The sequence below is a fragment of the Monomorium pharaonis genome, chromosome 2, assembly GCF_013373865.1.
Source record: "Monomorium pharaonis isolate MP-MQ-018 chromosome 2, ASM1337386v2, whole genome shotgun sequence".
Classification (NCBI taxonomy): domain Eukaryota; kingdom Metazoa; phylum Arthropoda; class Insecta; order Hymenoptera; family Formicidae; genus Monomorium; species Monomorium pharaonis.
Window position 1 is genome coordinate 15373291 of NC_050468.1, and position 21925 is coordinate 15395215.

Sequence of the window (21925 nt, forward strand, 5' to 3'; positions counted from 1 at the left end):
AAGAAAACTAAATATACTATATTATGAGTAAAATTTACGTAATTCGAGACAAAAGCAGAATTTTCATATTACTTGCAATTAGTAATTTTTTTCAAAATGAAATGTCGCACGTCTTTTACGAGAGGACGAATCCGTCAGCATGTTCGTTAGTGTCGGACGCTTGGCAGAAGGCATAAAGCGCGAACCTTCCCAAATAAATTGAGCGAACGAAGCGATTCCCTGGCCGAATGTCGGAGAAACGAATAAAGAGGATCGACAAAGCAGACGAGGAGTAATAAATGAGGGCGGATATGTGTGAGTCGGTACTGGAAGGTTTACTCGGGTCGACTAGTTTTATAGTTCTTATGCCGTACGAAAGAGAGAGAAAGACAGAGAGTACTCTCTCATCAAACGAAGAACTGATGAAATCGCTGAGACAAAGCAAACAATTAGACATCGTCACTCTTAATGGGAGAGACGCCGTCCAACGCTACTATTATCAACCGTTTTCCTTTTTCGTACTTTTCGATAAGAAAACCGCTTTGTTCCCTAAATTGTTGACGCTTAGTAATGTAATAAATTAATGGGAATGTACATAATATTACTAAAATGAGTACTTATGTCAAATATATCTCTGTAAAGAATAATGTCTTTTTCAATACTTTTAACTTGCTGATATTATTTATTATTTTCTATTAATCTCTTTGATTCTGTTGTAAATGAAAGATAAACAAAGATACACGTAACGCTTTTGCTGTAACGTAAAATTGAACGTGTGTGACAGTTATATTTATCTATTTTTAAACTCTTAATTTTTGTATAATAAAATAAGTAAGGTAAACGAAAAATAAAATTCGAATTATATTTTATATAAATGCAGTTATTAAGACTCTTTACGAAAGACCGAAGTTGCAATTAATAAATCATAGAAATTCTGATTCTATCGAAAGAGATTAATTACATAAGCGTGATGTTTCTTATCACCTCGGATGAAAACTACTTGGGAAAAATACGGAAAATACTTCATGCGCTGTTCCCAAAGGGGCATAACTCTGTCGATGGTTGTCGTGGAATCGTGGAATGCACTACATACAGCAGTCACATCTTGTAGTTACCCTCTTGCACACGTGACTGGATGCAGTTTACCCACTCGACATTTCAAACACTCAAAACTCGAGTTAATCGCCGAAGCGAGAGGGTTTACACAGAGCCGTTCTACGCAGGGATGGTTGCACAAGTTGCCAACAGAATGAAAAGAGCCGATCGATGTTAGTAAAAGAGAAGAGGGAGAAAGAAAGAGAAAGGCAGAGTGGCAAAGAGAAATAAGATGAAGAGAAGGATACAGGGGGGAAAAGATGTAGAGGAACGCGGAGCGACTCATCGTAAGAGAGGTGGAGAACGGTTTACCAATAGCAAACTACAAGCTTACAACTTGACTGTTTTACTAGAGCGTAAACTAGGTCGAGATTTTCTAAGTCAGCATGAGAAAAACGTGCTAGAATCAAAGTTGCACGAGGAAATTAGGATTGCCCTGATGCAATTAGGATAAACATAGTAAAAAAGATATACTTTTACATAATTACGTTATTTATATTGATTTTTAATACATATGAAGAGGAATAATTTATTTTTTTTTAAACTTATACTTAAAGAAAATTAATTATTTTAAGAAAAATCGTTTTTTTATAAATTTTTTTATATTTATGTTTGAAATCACGATGTTAAAAAATGTTGCAAAATATATAATGGAAAAATAATACATTTTTTATCGCATTTAATTGCAATTAAACCAGTTTTGCAACATAAAATATAACTTTGTACCGCTATCTAACTATCGATATCTTTTTAAACATATTAATATCATATAAGATATTGTATTTTTATTATTGCGTTGAAATCTATAAAAATACTGAGCCGTATATGTAATATTGCATGGAAAATACAAGGATTTAAGCATGCAATTTTTTAAAATTAATCACGTCGGTTGAACAAATCGCAAGCACGCCGGAAGCTCGTGGGCGCGTGCTCTGAGGGACGGAAAAATAATTAAAATCAATCGGCGGAGCGCGGTGAAAGGGTACGGTATAAGGTGCATGACGGGTGGAAGGAGCGAGAATAAATACCCACCTAACGAGCGCGGAAATTGACGGACTCGTCTGAGGGTGCTTGAATCCCGGTACTTTCCCATCGGAACGTCGGAGGTCGAGCGATACCTTTGTCCCTCGTTAAATTCCAAAGGCAGAGCGATATTTTACCCTCGACGACACCCATCCCTCTCACTCTTTCGACTTCGTTCCATTGCCGTTGGATGCAGGATATTTCACCGTAGACAGCAAAATAAATATAATATCGTCGATAAATTCATTTAATGCCGTGTTTTCTCAAGTTACAGATACGAGGTACAAAGGATCAATTCGTGCGGAACGAATCGTTTTTACCTATATAGGCATATTATTTTTAGTTATCACGACTTCGAAACACGACGGCGTCTCAATTAGCGGCAAATATCATGTACGAGCAAGCGTCCGATCTCTGAACGCTTACACCAATTAGAACACTCTAAGGACGAGAACGTCAGCCTGCAGTCGATCTCTGCCCTTCGGCCGTCCCTCAGGGTCCATTCGCCGCATCCTCGCCCTCTAATTAGTCTGTTCGATAAACTGGATTACGCCCATCCTACACACATCCTTTATCCCCGGTTACTTCCACGTTGTTCATTTACACAGAATTGAATCTTCGCGTTTGAACATATCCATCAAGTAAATATTTTTATGTGTAGAATAAAGAATCTTTATTCACAGAAACACTTATATACAGAATAACTTTCTGCATATCACAACTCTAAATGTAAAAAAAATCGTAAAAAGTTCAAGAACTTTGTCAATACAAGTTATTACTAAAAGTTATTACTAAAACGTAAATTTTGGATATATTGCGTATAATATTTTACAAATATACTCTCTCTTTATATAAATGTGTTTAAATACAAATATTTCATTGCTTAATTACAGTATATTATTATATTAGATGATATAATCATACACGTTCGAAATTAATATAAATTTTAATCGCTCTCTTTCTCTCTCCCTCTCTCTCTCTCATTTTATGCTTTGATAAAGTATAAATTATACAACGAACAGCTGTTAACACGCAAATTAAAAATATATTCATAAATACATTATTTTGAGAAAATTGTATCACTCATAAATATGTATAATAATTCAGTTAAATTTGATCGCATAACAGTCTGCCGTGATATAATGGTGTATCGGAAAAAAGGTATCGCTGCAAAAAATTCTAGTCTCGGCAAAAATGTTGAAATTTTATTATAGTTTTTATGAATTGTAAAATAGACTTTTCTAAAAGGTATAATGTACTATATATACTTTGGTATTCTTTTTTTAGTATCAGTGGTAATTCCAAAAAGGCCTGCGATATTCAGCTGCTAAATGATTCAAGATACTTGCATATATGTAGTAATAAATAACTTAGCATTTTTTCACATTTTTCGCGGATCGAATGAATGATTTAAAAATTAAAGCGCGGAATGATGTCCGGGACTAAAAAATATACGCATGACTCGGCAATTTACGATCGTGAAGTTGATGGCTCGTCCGCCTAGGAATGGCGCAGTGTGTCTTCTTTTAGACGATTCCAATACACTCCATCTTCGGGACAGTTAAACCGTTCGTAGCCAGATAGCGTTACAAGATCGTCTGTAGTAGTGTAACACCGTCGTAGAATTCAGCCCTACGGCCTCTGAAATATCGGCGAAGTTACGAAAGTAGCGGGCCTCGGGAGCCATGGAGCGAAACTCCCGGAGACCATTGTTCGCCAAAGCCGGTAACTTCGCGGAATCGCCACATACATTACCTGAACGAGTGGCGAAGGGCGACGCTCTAGGTATCTTTAACTTTGCGTCTTTCTACCATTTTTCAGGCACCTTAGTGGATGCCAATAACGGCCACCTCCAATTTGCCTTTATCGTGCGTTTAATAACGACGTGATTCTATTAAAGTGATGTCTTGTTTTTAAAACCGTTAGGTAACATCTAATTGTCAAACATTTTTCGTACATCACAGTAAATTCTGTGACATCCATAAAGCGCCGAATAAATACGCACGTATAATCAATAATATAATATTTGTATAATTTTTTCTACGCGCAATTATTTACATGTAAACATCATAATCAATCTCGCAAATTGTTGTTTGCAGACCGAATTTGATAAATCTTTAATAAATAATTTATTTTGAATTATATAACATATCCGAAAATTGGCAATACGTATAACAAACATATAAAGATTTTACCATTTTATTTGGAATTATAATATTTCGGAGATATTATATGAAATTAGTCGTTTTATAAACATGGTTTAAATTAATTTTCAATTACACTTTATAATTACTAAAGCATATTTATTTTTTAATTATAGAAGAAAAGACATTTTATCAATTTTATCAAAACATTTATTACACAAAAATGGTAACAGACGAAATACATGCGTTATAATGTTTACATTGGTGTGTGTGTGTGTGTGTGTGTGTGTGTGTGTGTGTGTGTGTGTGTGTGTGTCCATTGATGAAGTGATGACTATCAAGTATTCTTTCTTTGATCAATACCGAGTTAATTAATTAATCGAGAAAAGGAGAGGTCGTTGCCATGACGGACCCTGTACTCGATATTCATTTACGTTGACGGCTATATTACGTCGAGTGCTTTGCTTGTTTCCCTCTTGTGATGCTATTAGTGATGTGTAAAGAGACGTCCTGACGGCATATTACTTGAGCTAAATTGCACGTCGGAATACAAAGGAAATGAACGGGGATGAGGTCGATTATGGTAACGCGTTACACACGGTTTAGTCAGCGGAATTGGCACGGTTTTCTTTTTCTATAACAGATGAGCTCGCAGATAATTCCTCGAATCCGTTTCATTCCGGCGATTCGTACGTAATATTTCGCGTGACTGTCGACCGTTATCGGAGACCACAGTATATTAAGCCCTATCTCTTATGTTCGCTCCAATCGCCGAAAACGCTGACTTCGGATGTGAAGTATCTACCATTAATTTCTGGCCTATATGCGTTCTGGCCTTCAGCATTCGTTTGTAACGAATCATCGACGCGTCAATTATGCTGTATGATTAATGGTTCGTTCTATAATCATCGCTCATCTCACTAAAGGTGGTAAATGGTGCGTTCTTGAAGGGAGCGTTACGCTCAATGAATAATCCTTTACTATTACACATTAAATCTGTCTTACCTTCCTTGATTTTTAGTATGCATATATTATTTCTTGAAATTTGTTATGCTTGACATTTACAATTATATTTGAAAGGAAAAAATATAATTATTGTTATATGTCTAGAACTATATTAAGATATGATTTTAACTCTAAAACGAATAAAAAATTATTTTGAAGCACTTATTACTCCCAAAATATTATCTAGCTCTAAATAATCTTAAGTTTTAAACGCTTAAAAATAAAAATTTATCTTAAAATATTAAAATTTGGATTAAAATAGAGAAGGGACTACGCGAATCTATAATATCTAATACGGTTATAATCTATAATAATTTATAATAACGTGTTATCTTTATAACAATCTAATTGTATACATAGCTTCAAATTATTAATTTACGTTGTTGACGTAAATATTGCACAGATTGATATATTTTTTGATACATAAAGGAAGAAATAAGAGACACGGGTGGAAAGGGAGAACGGCAAAAGGTATTGTGAGTGGTTCCCTTTGATGTATCTACCTCGCCTATCAGGTCGAAACGGTCATGCTCCTCTCTTCCTTCCCGATCTCGTTTTCGCGAAATAGGATATTAACTCTCTCTCTCTCTCTCTCTCTCTCTCTCTCTCTCTCTTCTCTCTCTCTCTCTCTCTCTCTTCTCTCTCTCTCTCTCTTCTCTCCTCTCTCTCTCTCTCTCTCTCTCTCTTCTCTCTCTCTCTCTCTCTCTCTCTCTCTCTCTCTCTTGCATTCTATTCACCTTCCCGCAGCTTGACGAGGAAGGAGCGGCATTCCCCATTACCGATAAGATACTGATCGCGATGTATGTACACCCACCGGCACTAATCCACGCGGTGATCTGATAATTGAGCGAACGTTGGACGCCGGAAATACGTAACAGCCGTTACTGTCACAGTAACGTCGATGCGGGACTACGAGTTGTTGGTCGTCCTTGCTCGTAACCAGGGTCAATTTGCTGGTAGGTTACCCACAAAAATTTTCCCCCTCCCCCCCCTAAAGCCGGAATCACCGGAAGTGTCCGGAGCGACGCGATTTTACAAAGCCATGGCGAGAACGATGCACTCTTTTTCTGTAGAAGCTCCTACACGGTATATATTTTAATGAATGCCGCTTTTTCTAACGATATATATCGAGTATAAATTGACCTGGTTCTCACAAGTCTAAGAAATAATGAATTACAATAAATTTTTATATTACACTGTATGTCCCGAAAGAATCGCACCTAGAATATTAGATTTTAAAATACGTTAATGATGAAATATGTAGGGTATCTATTGCGTTTTAAAATGTGTGAGTGTTACTAATTTGACTTTCTTATTCTTTTTTTAATTTTTATTCAGAGATTTATTTAGAAAAAAACGGTTGATATATGAAATATAAAAGTAATCAAATATAAACTGAAGGTACTAATTTGTTGTTTGCCGTTATAAGGGAAATGTCGCTTGCAATTAGTTGCGTTGCATAATGAAAATTTAGCATTATTATGAAAATTAACAATTAAATTTATTATTTCTATCCCGAAGCGGAACATGCTTTAATTACTAACGCGTTCACGCCAAAAGTCCATTCGTTAGTTTCGCGCTTTATAATTATCGTGGCGACACTGGTTAACTCTTCAACTAACTTTCCGAATGATATCGAAACAGTTTATCGAGTGGTGGCAATTTAATTGATCATCTACCTTTCCGTCATCATTAATACAATATTATCACGTGCGCGACATTATATATATATATATGTGTGTGTTACTTTAATTACACGCATTTTGATTTTGTTCGTGGGACAGCCAATCGAACACAGTTGTACGTATCTATGTATTTCGAAGCTACTATTCCCCTTCCGGAACTTCGCGATAAATCTCGATTAATCCAATCGAGGAGCCATCGCGCGGACGCTGGCGCGTGACCAATCCCGAAGAAGCGATTGCCAATCGCCGCTCGATTCGCCAGGATAGACCTTCCAGTTTAGTTAACGTAGTCGCTTCTTTGATTAGTTAACCCATTCCGGTCTTTGTTCGCAAAAGGGGATAGACAAGGCGACGGGATGTACAGTTCCCTGGAGGGTTTCTGCCGTAGACGCCCCCTCCCCCCACCCCCTCCCCCTCCCGTTCTCCTTTGCTCCCTTACTCTTTACAGAATCTCCTCCTACACTCCATAGACTGAGATGAGAGCGGCCGCTCGGTCGGAAAATCGCTTTAAACCGCGCCGACTAATATTAACTTTCTCCTATCGTTTCGCGAAATTCCCGAACTCTTTTTTTTCCGTCCATCGCGCATCCCGGGCATCGGGATCGTAAAAGCTTTCCCTCCCTATAGGGCGCACGCCGGACGGCCGCGGCGCTCCGAAATTTCCTTATTTGCCGTTCGGACGGGCCGGCTTTGTGTAAACTTTGTTTTATCCCGCAAACGGTGAATGTTTTCCTCCCTCCATCTTTCCGCCTCCGCGATCGATACGTCTGGAATTTCGTAACGAGCAGATGGATCGGCGATACGACGAGACCCCCGAGGTAGTCACGACACACCAAGGTCGCAAGGTAATTAACCAGCTTGCACATACTACCGTTTGATCGATGAACTTTTGATCCGTGAGACGAGAGTGCCGCGAGTGATGACTATTAAAGTTCGGTGATTTATAATAGCGTAAAAGAGTGAGGAGAAGAAAGAAGAAGGAGAAAAGAGCCGCGACTGGCGAAACGGTGCAGGTCACCGTTTCAACTGGCGAACTTTATGCAAACAATTTTAGAGCCCAACAAACTGTCGCGTTCGCAGTGAAACGGTAATGTTTTCCGCTCGTACAACCAGTCACATTCTACAACGAGCATAATTCACGCGAGGCAACTAACTGCGCGCTAAAGCGCTGCGATATGCAGCTCACGCATATGCGAGCATATGTGAAAAAACTGAAATGTTTTCCGCGTGCACTTTTCACGAAACTTTGCTCTTTGCATTTGAGAATATCATTTTAAATTAATTGTAAAATTCTTTGATCCGTAATTTGATAACATGTAGCTTTGTAGTTTTGTGCAAAGGCATTTTGTGCATATTCGACGTCTAAATGTCAGTTTTATATATGTATACTTGCAGATGCTGGGTTAGGGAAATAACGTGTTATTTGTAGCGCTGTCTTCATTTAGTTACTTTTTTAGTAACGGAATATAAACAGAATTTTTTTATAACTATGACGGAATAATATGGTTAATTTCTTCCAATGACGACGACGAATTTAATAGTTACTTATCGTTACTTTTTACATTTTGAACTTATTTGTGGTAATTTCTGTTAAGTATATATGTGTTTTATTTTCACTCTTCAGTTGATATTCATGGTATGCTGCTATATTTAAAATAACATCTTAAATGTGGTTTTAAAATGTTAACAACCAAGTCACATTACCGCAGAAATGTTAAGAGTCATTTGGAGTTTAAAATTGTCATGTGCTAAATTTTTTGAACACAAACTTAAAAGTGCAGAGAAATAACTATGCTGTATTTATAAATAAATAAAAAAATCAAATTTTTTAAATTTACATTTTGAATATTTTTAAACATTTCTTTGTGATCCCGCGAATTTAAAAAATGTAAAATAATATTATTGTCATTAACAAAAACATTTATTAAAAAAGCAAATATTATTTAATTCAATTTTGTTTTAGCACTAAAGAAAGTAATGAAAAGGTAACGATTTATTACATTTCAGTATTGAATAAATTAAAGAATCATGAAATCTATTGAAATAAATATATAACATAAAGCAGACAAATTTTCAATCTTATTGAAATTAACATTTGATTGAAGTTTTAATTTTACAATCTTTTTTTTTATAAATATCTCACACATTCCTTTAATGTTACACATTTAATTTATGAAATAACAAGCTTTTCTTTCTATTTAGCAAATAGTTTCCAAATTGTTAGAAAAAACTTGCATCCGCATTTAGCTTATGTTATTGTAAGCTCACATTTGCCTCAATTTGCTCTTTATATCAAAGGTGGATAGGTCTTCTGTCGAATTGCTTACAAAGGATTATACGGCTGTGCACGCATAGTCCGTTAGAATAATCAGAAAAATTGTAAAATAAGAATGAGCGTAATGTTTTATACACTTGGGAAGTGAAAATGTCCGGAATACAAAATATTGAACCGCGTATCAGACTTTAATCAAGCGCTCGAATATTGGTCGAGAGTGCGATTCGCACGAAGCATAAAATTAGAAGAAATTCGCCGGTGCGACGAGCGGTCCGGGGTGAATCGACGGATGGAAATTCGCGTGTGACGCGATCGAGGGACGCGAGAGTGATCTACGTCCCAAGAGTACGACCGCAAACACGCATAATCCGGGCGAAATTACTGCGTGCCAGCGAAAAGCTCGACGCGTAAGTTTCGAAAGCGGACGGGCCTGTGCACGGTCAAATATGTACTCTGGGGTAACCAAACAGCACTAGCAGCAGTCTTTTAGGTGAGCAACGCGTTCGCAGCTGTATGTGCTAAAATACCCACGGCAACATACGTTGCGTACAGCCTGTGCTTCTCGCAAAATGCAGCATTAATCCGGCCGTTCGGTCCTCGCTGCGAAAAATTTCGTTGGAAAACGTAGGCTTTAAATATAAGCATGCGTAAAAAATATATACCTATACATGCAGGACATTCCGAGGTCCTTGTATTTTTCTGTGCGTATTCAATTCGTACTTGATTCAACCGCAAAAAATAAATAGTCGCGTACCAAAAATAGTTTCTCCTCGACGTTACTTTAATAGAAATTGTGTTTGACATTTGTGCATGTCGAAAGTATCAAAAATGGAAAGTTGAAAACTTGCCAGCGATGATGGATTTCCACGAAATTTTCGCTAACGGCAAATCGGCAAATTTGTCAGCCTGAAGCTGAAACGATATTCAATAACGCGATGGCATGGCCTGTATATAAAATAAATCATATTCATAGGGAACATGCTACAAAATATTCAGCCCAATATTTTTCCATTCCCGATATGATAACTTCTAACTCACTTTGCGGCCATTCGCGGTCATATACATGTCGCCGCAATAAAATCATCCTCTGCTTCACTTTGCACAGATAAAGTGCTTAATATTTTAATCGCTCGTTTAACGAGTGCGATGCCCGTGAGAATATTTCGCGCTTTCCAACGTGTCCAATCAAAATAGTCGATTGGGTTCTGGATCGTGAAATAGTCGACTGAATAAATCCGTTTGCGAAACCGTTTTATATTTGGCGATTTTATGAACAAAATGTTATCGCGTAAACATATGTAATCCTCGAGTATTAGAAAATGACAATTCATCAATACAATGTATTTAGTAAAAAATTGCTAAAGGCTTTTCTCATTCAAGTTTAGTTCAGAAGAATTTTAGCTCAAGTATATATTTTGCATCTCCAAATTCTTTTAATGAAGAAACCAAATTTACTACGGAAAAGCCTAACTTGTGTGACTTGTGGTCTACTTGTATGTTCGGTGTTTTATTTATTATTAATTTGTTTAATAAATCTGTTTTTTTTTTTTACATTTTTTTGATTAATAAACACAAATTGTTGCCTTGAATATTAACAGCTTTTTTTTCCCAAAAGAAAAAATGTTCTGTCAAATTGTTCTGTTACCATCGCGACAACAAATCACACGACTACAAACTGATAAAGTGCACATAGGAATCTTTGACCTGTTAACGTATTAATAACGTCAGGCATGTTGTTTTTCTCCAAGCACGCATGTTTAATATGCTGCATACACAGCATAAACTTTCTTTTCACGTTGCAGTATAATGAACAACAACAGTGTGGAGCAGCCAGATCCAGATAACATAAAGATGTTCGTCGGACAGGTACCTCATGATATGGACGAGAATGACCTGAGGACGATGTTTGAGGAATACGGTCGAGTGCATCAGATAAATATTCTACGGGATAAGATCACCGGCAGCCATAGGGGTGAGTGATCGAGTTACTTCTTTCCGATTGCGCGTTTCAAGTCGTCTAGTTATAATGAATTTTAACTTTTATTAAGAAAGTGGCAAAAAACACGATTTTCTAATTTTACGTAATAAATTACTTTTGAAGAGATGAGGTAGGAAGAGATTTTTTTTTCTTTATTATTGTGAGTAAAGTTAATTAAAATATTTAATTATAATAAAAGAAACAATCATATTTTATAACATATTGCTGTTAAAAAGGTAACGTAAGGTAAAATACTTCTATATTTTTTATTATAATTTAGCAAATTTATTTTATTGGTTTATTAATGTGTTTTTACATTCTCTTCTATATTGTAGAAATATTACGTACTCTCTAAAGGCAATCAGTATATTATTCACTGATTTACAGTGCTTAGATCAGTCCATTTATTTTACTGATTGATAAGTTATAAATATAGCACTGAAAGTGAGTTTTTCCTGATTTTATTTATTTTTATTTAAAATGTATATTCTTCTCCATAAGCAGATAATTTGGATAAAACATAACTATCGCGTTTTATTTAATTCTTTATTGATACATATTTTTTTCTAATTTTCTTTTATTGTGAAAAAACCGATAAGATAAATCAGACTCGTATACAATTTTGATTTTCTTATCGACAGATCTTTCATCCGTTTAACTTTCACGTAACAAAACCGAATGTGAAAATCGATTTACGTGAACCATTGTCACAATCATCGACATTTCTAAGTTGACAAAACGGCATATTGAAATGAATACGCGAACGGTTATAGAAAGAAAGTAAAAGAACATGGAAAACGGACACATTTATGATTGCAAGAAAAACGATAAAACGCTGAGACATGATCGTAGATTATTCTGATTAATTCCGGATATGTTCGGTCCTTGTGATGACACGCGAGAATTGTTCAAAAATTGAATACTTTCTTTATGGAGAATATAAATAGATTTTGTATTTTATCATTATTGTTCCCGTAACTCCTCGGTTAATTGTGATATGATAAATAATTGCGATAGATAGGAAGTATGCCATGAAGAATACATACACGCGCGCATACACACACGCACGCGCACACACACACACACACACACACACACACACACACACACACACAAAGATGGATTATGTATAATACTATTCGCTTATCAAATAATTGAAATTCCGATTTATCTCATTTTTGAAAATTATTCTTGAAGTTGAATTATGCCAATAAATTCACTGAATAGGTTAATTCGCCGGAAATCACATTTTCCATTAAACTGATCCCTTAATATTTCGGTTTAATCGAATTTTGAATATAATTGATATGCTTTACTATTATTGGTCCCGTAAGTATATAATGTCGTAATAAAGCGCACCGAAATTAGATATTCCAAATAGTTTGGTTTTTTCTAAATTTCAATTAATTTATTTGTTGAACGGACACAAAATAATTAAATAATTGAACATGACTTTAATCAGTATTCAATCTTTGTCGAGTGTTACTATAATTTTTTGTAATCAAAAAATGAGATTATAGAATAAAAGATGAAAACAAATACAAGAAGTAATAATACTTTAGAATGTAAAGTTAATAATATTTTTAAAGATTTGAAACATTATGTATCATCAAAGAAAGGTATTGAACGAAATATCTTTGAATAAAATTCTCTATGCGATTAATATGGAAAGAAAATTCTCTTGTATTAATTTCAACAAACATCCACATCAAATAAAGAAAATAAAAAAAGGAAAATGCGCATACAACGATTAATATGTAGTTAGAAGTGGTCGTCGGTGTTGTAAGCCTTCCTCGGTATATCGATCGGAGGGCGACAGAGCAACCCCACGAGACTCTGTTACGTCTCTCCATGTCCGAATACAGGCGCGCTTGTAACACGGCTGTCACTGAAATATGCATATGCTCGCTAATAACGAGCCTTAACGCTCGCTAAACGTCGTCCGCACCGGTGAAAGTTTGCACAATTACTTTCACTGTACAGATGACTTCAAATTTGCGGCCAATATGAAAGTCAGAAATTGTGTGGTAATCCGATTGCCCGATGTGTATGTTAGGAATATCGATTTCTGTGCGAGACGTCCAAAGTTTGCCGTGGATTACCAAGCGTGATTACGATCGAATCGCTGCAGAACTTGTCTATGTATCTAGCTAACAGAAAAAATGTCCTATTGCATTATCGTCATAGTAATATATCGCCGATTTAGAAAACTGTACCTAGGTTCTTGAGGAATACTTTTTATTGGAAAAAACTATAAATATAATAAATTAAACTATATCAGATGTTTATCAAAAGTACATTAAATTTTATTGAGATAATGGACAATTTTAAAGGTTTTAAAGGTTTTAAGGTTTTAAAAAGATTTTTAATTGTTATAACACTCTTTTTCTAACGTGTGAGAAATCGCTTTCTCAACTGGTTTTTAAATAATATATGGGTAATATATATGGAGTGAAGAAGGGTGGAAAAGAAGGAAAGAAATTTGAAAATCCGTTTCTCTAGAGCTACTTGTTTTAAATAAAATTTCTAGTATAATTATTATATAGAAAATATATTCCGAAAATGTAGTACATCAAATGGTAAATAATCTATTGCCAAATGTATCCCACTTCGCGATCTTGATAATTTAAATGAATTTTCTTGACGAAGCAGACTTTAGAAATCTTCTGCAGATAAGTGGATCTATGTATAAAATGTACGCGATGCGCTATACGAATAGGAAGGCGCGAAATGTTAGGATTCTGAGAACTTCCGGAATAATTAATGTGGGCGAATTGTAAACGTCATGCGCACCTGCAAAATTGATGGCGGCAGGCAGTACAACTGGGATGAAATTCGTTCCCCATTGTGAAAATTTAACTTGATTACCATGACGTAATGGTGAATTAATGTCCCGCTCGCGGGCCGTTTGTTTAATGCACCGCATTTTAGATTCGAAATCTCTGTCAACGTGGAGTTTCAATTTTACAATAAAACGAGCTAATTACCGTTTTCCAATTAACTTTTAGTTGACAATATTATATTAAGCAATCTTCTCATCGCCTTCCTCACTAAATTATAGCTAATTTTATGTCTTAAAATAAACAAATTACTACTTACTATCAGTTTATCAATCGAAATGACGTTTTGTGATTTTATTTTTAAGCGGTAAATACACACACATAATCGGTATAAATTATACTACTTAAGTAAAATGCATATCGGAATAATACACTCGACATGAGGTGAGCTTACTCGTCTGTCGTTGGCCAAATAGCGAGTCTGAAAGTAAATTCCACAGTGCATCGAGGCGTTTTATCTCGACTCGACGGTGGAAATAAAACGCTAAAATTTCCAGAAATTCTATATTAATTAAGCCGCGAAGCCGAGCTTGGCATAAGCTCTACTAAAAATTAACAAGGGGTACTTGTGGAATATATTTTATTTACGCCAGGATAAATTAAAAGTTTAAATAATCTACAGAAATATTTGTAATATCACATTTAAAAAATTGGTTTGGTCGTTTCATTGGTAATTACTTTAATCTGTTTCTCATTTAATTAATTTCAGTCACTTCCTATAAAATCAGCCTTAATATAAAAATAAATAATTGTTATTTCGATTAAATATTTTTAATTACAATTACATACATATACAATAGAGCATAAAATACAACGGAATGTAACTAAAGATATTTTTTAAAATTTCGTTTTTAATCAATCTAATTATTTCTCAATTAAATGTGTACATCGAAGAGAATACGATGATATATATTATAAATATTGATATTCTTTATGAGAAATACACCCAAGGATTAAATATACTTATTACTTATAATATGTAGATATTTAATGCAAAACTATGCATTAAAACATCAGTGAAAAATCTTTTAAAACAATTTTTTCTGGTTTATTTTTACTTAACGATTACTTTATTCATCGATCTATCGAGTGGAAAAAACATTATAGTTAAATATTAATAGATTTTTTACATGTGTAACTCCTGAATTTTTTAAAATTTCTAAATAAATTTGCATATATTACTGGAAGTTTATTACAACAAGCAATAAAATTAAATTTTCTTAAATTATTTATTTAAATTTTTTTCCATAAGGAGTTGAGTGTGTGAACCTATTAATCGTTAAACACTTATACTATATATGCATTATATATAAAACACACACACCAACGTTTTCTTTTTTAAGCTATTCTACATTCTTAATTTACGGTATTATGATATTGATTATTAAAAGTCTCCTATTGCAATATACATATTGGTAAGCTAATCTCGTCACAAAGTAACTTTATCAGACATTAACATAATTAATTCAGATATTATCATATTAATTCGGATATGTTCACTCTCGAAACACGAGATTTATGCGAAACAAATTAAACGGTAAAGTCATATGCTTTAGAAATCAATATTGTTAAAGTGAGCCATCTATGGAATGTTCAATTTGGTGGGTCAATAGCAGACAGCGAACTCGCGGCAAACTCCTTTTATGCCCGATTAAAACAAGTGCAGAATCGTGTTCGCAATGAAGACCTTCGAGATTGCCATCGCAGCCAATATATCGGAATCCCGAAAGTGTTCGACTGCGCCGCTTCTTGTTGCTAAGTAGCGGAATTCAATACTTCGTTACTTTGTGAGACACGGTGTGGGACCGACTAGGACGACAATAGGATTCTCTGCAAACAGGAAAGACGAGAGCTGCTGTCTCCCATCGCACAATTTTCCGCGTGGAAATTCCGTTGTTGCGCCCAGCGAAAAGACATCGGGAAATGTTTTAGTTAAATTAACAGAGCTCTCGCGCGATGTTTCCCAGTGTCGATTGCGAATTCCTTTTCGACAAGCTTCCTATTACTCTGCGCAGATATACGGTATCGTTGCGAGGCGCGTCTCTTAACTCTAAAATCGTCTCGCCCACCGGAATATTCTGCGCGCGAATTGCTCCGAGAATTTGTTTGTCTTAAACGAAAACGCGAATCGACTTCCCGCTGCTCATTCCGCCTAGAAGTACATCCTGCTATTAATCACACGGCCCTATTAATCGTCCTTAAGTCGTGCCATGCTCGCGTCACCTTGCTCTTTCACGCTGAAGAAAGCCGAACTTCGTCGACGTGACTGTTTTTAAGGGTCGCTATAAAAATCGGCTCTACTACTTGTCATGTATAGTACCTGGAAATGGTTCGAGAAGATCGATATCTTTACTAAAGACTATATCAAGTATGCTTCAGCGTCGTTCAATATAATTGATTTTTCTTATTAAAGTAATAAATCTTTCAATGAACGCAACATTTGTTGTGTCCTCTATCTCTCTTCTAATTCTTTCTCTTTCTACTAATTTGTATTTTTTTTATAAATGTTATAGGAATACTCGTACATTTACTTTTTTATCCTTTAAATTCCATAATAATATTTTATTTTTATAAGAAACGATAATTTACGTCCAAGCTTCGGAGATTGAGCTCAAGTTTTTATTTTTACATTTTACTTAAAGAATTAAGTCATTTACTTAACATAAACATTTACAATAGTGACGAAAACATAAAGTAAATGAAAAATGAATAATATTGGAAAAATTTAACAGAAATAAAAAAAAATAACTTATATATAATAATAACTGAAATGGAATCGATAAAAATGTCAAACACAAAAATAAAAATGAGATTTCCTATATCGATCTATAACGGATCTTGGTGCCGAATAATTTTTGTGTGATTATTACTATTATATCTCCAATTCATATGAATTGTGCGCCATAATTTTGTTGGTCTTGAAACATTATCCTTACATGACACCAGACGGAAAATGTCGGTATATATTTTACAATTATTTATATATAAAATAAATAAATTAGATTAAATACGAAAATCACTACACAGGAGCGGCGCATAGCTGTAACTGTTTACAAAAGAAATAGAATTTTCTCCTTTATACTCCGGATTAAATAATTAGACGAATTTTCTTAGACCTTCTTAATTGTATTTTGTTTGAATCTTGTTACCTAAGAAATCTCTTTACCTAAGAATTTTTTCAAGATTTTCATTACCGTTATCATGAAATACGGAAGAATAAAAGAAAAAAAAAAGAACAATAATATTTTAATTCAACTATAAACCATCCACCGATCGATTAATATTCAGTTCAATTTATCTTATATGTTGAAGTTATTCTGCAGACATTCCGCACAAAAAAAAAGAAAAAGAGGAAGATTTTTATAAAGAAAAGCGTAGAATTTTCTTGTAGAACGTAGTATGTAATAAATAGAAATAGAAAATAACTCCAACGTCGTCTTAATTTTAAAATTAGGAATGTACATATCATAAATCAGAATAAATTCTTTTAGTTTATCCATTTCTACGTTCTTAAAATATCTCCTTTAGACAATATCGTCATAATTCTTCATCTAATGGTTATTTTCTCCTGTCTCTTTGTCTTCGAACTTTTCCAAAGGCTACCGAAATCGTGAAGAATGTCGGAATCGTCGTACACCGTGCACTTCAGGATTACGCGAGAAACTTTAAACGAAACTCTGACGCGGAAGTATCGCAAAGCTGCTTCCGAGCGAGCTTGTGTTCCAACACGAACAAGCCGGATTCAAGGTAGTTGTTGGCTCTTTTCACGGGAGAGTAACGGACTTTTCGAAGACAGATAAATTTTTGAAGTCCCATAACGGCATCGTCGAGCTGATAACTGAGTATGCCGCGATATATCGCGAGTCGAAAAGCTTTAGATAATTGCACAGGGATTTCAAAGTGCGAGGATTTTATACCATTTTTCTCAAAACATTAAAGAAAATCCTATTAATCAAGAAATGCATTTTTTTAATAAAAATGATTTTATTTGTATTTTTTGGACATATAATATAGAAGAACGTTTACATTTTGTTCAATTGCAAAAAGAAGCAAATAAAAATTATTTTAATTAACAATTGTAATTTTGCATAACAACGTAAATAAGTTATTTAAACTAATATTTATGATATTTTCATTGGTTATTCTCATAGATAGTTTTCGTTATCATACAGAAGAGTAATATACAAAGAAAAGAGAAGAAAAGTATTATCTGTCGATCGATAACCATTAGCATGTTCGATTTTTGTTTGCCTCTTATACTAAGAAATTATTCTGTCAATATTTCACGAGAGAAAAGAATCGTAAAGTCTTCTGAAATCTCCTTTTATCCAAGTAAAATTGTTCTTATCACTGCAATCCGATTTCACTTTGCGACGCAAGCATGAAAAAGTGAGATCTCTGAGGATTGGCGCAACTTGTTCCCCGTTGCGCTACGTTCTCCGTCTTTACCCACGAATTCGCGGTGCCGAAATTAATTGCGGTGGCGGATCGACGATACCTACTGATGACACCACCGGAAACAGCTCTAATTAATTGGCAAACTGCTCCCGCGCCAAGAACTGGCACGTGCTTCCAGTCGGCAAACGGCACTTGCTTAGTATTTCCGACGCCCGCTCGTCGATCACTCAGCCTTAATGACGCCTTCTGCCCTTTGTTCATCCCTCGAGCTGGATCCCACTCAGGATTCCATTCGTGCTGCAAGTGCGTGTAAATACAAAGACCGGCTGGTAAATCTCGCGCGAATTAATCTTCGGGACGTGCTTTGCATCTTTAGAGCGTTCCCACTATTCTTTTAATGCTTAAATGACGCAAATGTACGTCAACTTACTAATGACGTGTCGTTTTTTAGTCTAATTGTAACACTAGAATAAACTCATTAATTTTTCAAAATCAATTACTTCCATAATTTAAAAAAAAATATACTGTTATTATATTTTTATTGCTTATAAAGAAATATGTTCATAATTTTATATTTGAGAAGTATTCATTTGTTTCTACATCTATTGAAAAAAAATTATAATGGATTTTTCTTTAATCAACACACAAAACAAAGGTTTACTTGCGATTAGTTGTAGTAATAGCAGTAATAATAACTTTGGATCTTATACATATAGATGCCTCTGAGCATTAGTGTTGTTAAATAGCCCATCAATTTAATTTGTGAAATTATTCATTTTGATTTTAAGAACTGCGATTGAAGACTGAATTTATGGCATGCAATTTGTATGAATTAGAGACAGTAAAAATTCATATAAAATTATTATTAGTCTGCACATCGATATTGATAATCTGATTTTTTATATTTAACATTTTATCGATCTTAATTTCAATTATATTATTTTTAATATTATGTCGCCTGAAGAATAACATTTTCTAACATATATTATCACTTATTAATCGAATTGGCAGAAGTTATATAGAATGTAGATTTGAGAATCCAGATTTGAATTCTAGCTAGGATTATGGCTGGGTTCGGGGAGACGCTATTAGCGTTAAAAGTCATTATATCCTTGTTGCTCAGTGAATGTCAAAAAAAGATAGAGCACGCTCATAGCGCCAAAAGCGTGCTCTCCGAACCCAACCGTTATCTTTCGCAATAGATTCTTTACAATTTTTTGGATAGGGAAAATCTTACAGATGTTCTCTTATTAACAACTGTAAGATTCAAGTAGTTATTGTAGATTTATTAGATTTAATAAAATAATTTTCTATAAAAAATAATTATATTTTTGTTGCAATAACATTTTTTTTATTGATAAATTATTTGCTTTTAAGTTTTTGTGGAACAAAAATTAATGTATTCTTGCAATAATTTTTTTTTAAATTTATTAATTATAGTTAATGTAAAGATATTCATTTAAAACAAATAAATTTCTTTTCATGTACCAAGATTTTAGAAATCCTTATTTTAGCTTGGTGATTTGTTCTACACGAAAAAAAAGTAAGAGCTGTTACACGCGCTTCAAATGTCTCTTGTTGTTTTCTCCCTATCATTTCTTTTCTGTAGATTACGAAAATACCAACTAGCAGGATGATAAAAACACGAAAGGCGGGCAAAACGAACCGCTTTAATTTAAAGTTGCGTACGGGATTTGGGACTTTTACTTTTCGAGTTACCCCCGACGACGAGGGCGGTTCTCCCCTACGGAATCCTCCTGCCGCGAACTCGTTACGTTTTCGTCGTAGGGAATTACGCGACTTTGACTAAAGCCAGTTAAAGTCTCGTCGGAGTTGCGACTAAACGGCTCCTGATCCCCGTAATCTTGTGGAACTCATGGCATCGGTCGCTACCAGGTGCAGTTTCAAAATTTCATTGATAAACGTCTACATTGTTAACAGATAACGTTTTTTAAAACGAACTTTTATCCCGAGAGAAAAACAATTATTAAATTATTTCTTTAACCTAGTAATTTTGACTTTTTATTACTTATTTGATGCATTTATTACTTATTTTATGAATGTATTCTAACATGAAGGAAGATAAATTTATATAAATTCAGTTAATATAAAAGTTCAGCTAAAATAGTTTTTTATTATTTTTACTCAACAATTAACTTTTTTAACTCTAAATTATTAAAAGCTGTAACATTAAGAAAAATTCTAATAAGAATTCTGAATCTCTTTTTTTAACAGATTAAGTTTAAAATGTTATGAAAACATTTGTTATAAAAACATGTTATTAACCGAACCTTTATATTTACTATATTTCTAGCGTGGCCATGACAGCTTTATAAATTAAAATTGTCAATTGATATCAAATGTAGCAACAATTTTCTCGTTACATTATATTCATTGAACGCGAGAATTTATGCCTTACAATAAATAATACGACATAGCAAAAGTCTTGGCTGGCAGCCAAGATTACAAGGAACGTTGCGAAGTTTAATTTCTCGAATCCTCGTCGAAAGTCTCATTTCTTCTTGCTTTGCGTTTGTACTTTTCTTCTCGTTCTTCCATCTTCCTGAGTTTCGTTACGCTCTTAACTTCCGTTCATCCTCTTCTCTCTTTTTCGCCATTTCGCTTCTTTTCTACTTTCTCGCATCTCTTTGTTCTCGAATATAGAACCGCGAGAATTTCTCGTTTCTCTTGCCATTACGCCGCGGCAAAACTGCCATCGATTGCGCAAATATTTGAGCGCTTCTGCAAGGACAGACAGAGGAGAAGAGAGAAAGAGAGAGGTGCAAGCGCTAGAGTGCAATGTAACCGTATTTCGGCTGATTCTGAAAGTAAGTCGGGTAAATTTGCACGGAGCTTATCTAACCACGGCAGGTGTCGACTACCTTCAAGACTTCAAGATATCCGGCTATAGCTAGGACACCATAGTTCCAACCATTACGCATATTTAATGAAGAGTCGTGTTATATTGGCTACAATTTGTTGAAACATTTTTATTGTATTTAATTTTTGATTGTGTATGTAAAATTTCGGGATCTAAATTCGAATTTTCTAATTACAAACGCTTTGTAACGTTTTTGACACTCTTAAACGTGAAAAATCGTATGAAATCTAAAAATTATATAAAATATGTTTAATATTTGTACACAAATTCTTTTTTGCAGTATTTGCTACAATTGAAGTACAATATCACAATACATATATACATGTAATTACTATTACAATATAAAAAATTTACGTATTATCCAACATTACAACTTAAATATTCTTCTAAGTTTTGCTATTATTTTTTAAACTTTTTCTCCATTCCTATTTTTCTCATTTGTAATGTAAAATCTTATATCAAGCATATATATATTAACAAAATGATACTATTAAAAAAATAATATTTTATATGTTTTATGACAACATAAATATTGTTTAAATTTTATTTTTTTATAAAAAACAGGAAAAATTTTGACAAAAAATATTTTATCTATATTATATAAAATTATTTGTTTAAATGA

General features: G+C 34.2%; 1 protein-coding gene across 12 annotated transcripts in view; it reads left to right on the plus strand.

Moving 5' to 3' along the window:
* Positions 1-21925, plus strand: part of LOC105837254 (CUGBP Elav-like family member 2) — a 388597-nt gene that overhangs the window by 216674 nt on the left and 149998 nt on the right. For all 12 annotated transcript variants that reach the window (XR_004962086.1, XM_036282435.1, XM_036282433.1 and 9 more), the window contains one exon: positions 11009-11178. Coding sequence is in view for 11 of the 12 variants with exons in the window: in XM_036282435.1 (XP_036138328.1) it covers positions 11009-11178 (170 nt within the window). In the remaining variant the exon portion in view is untranslated. The remainder of the gene's footprint in view (positions 1-11008; positions 11179-21925) is intronic.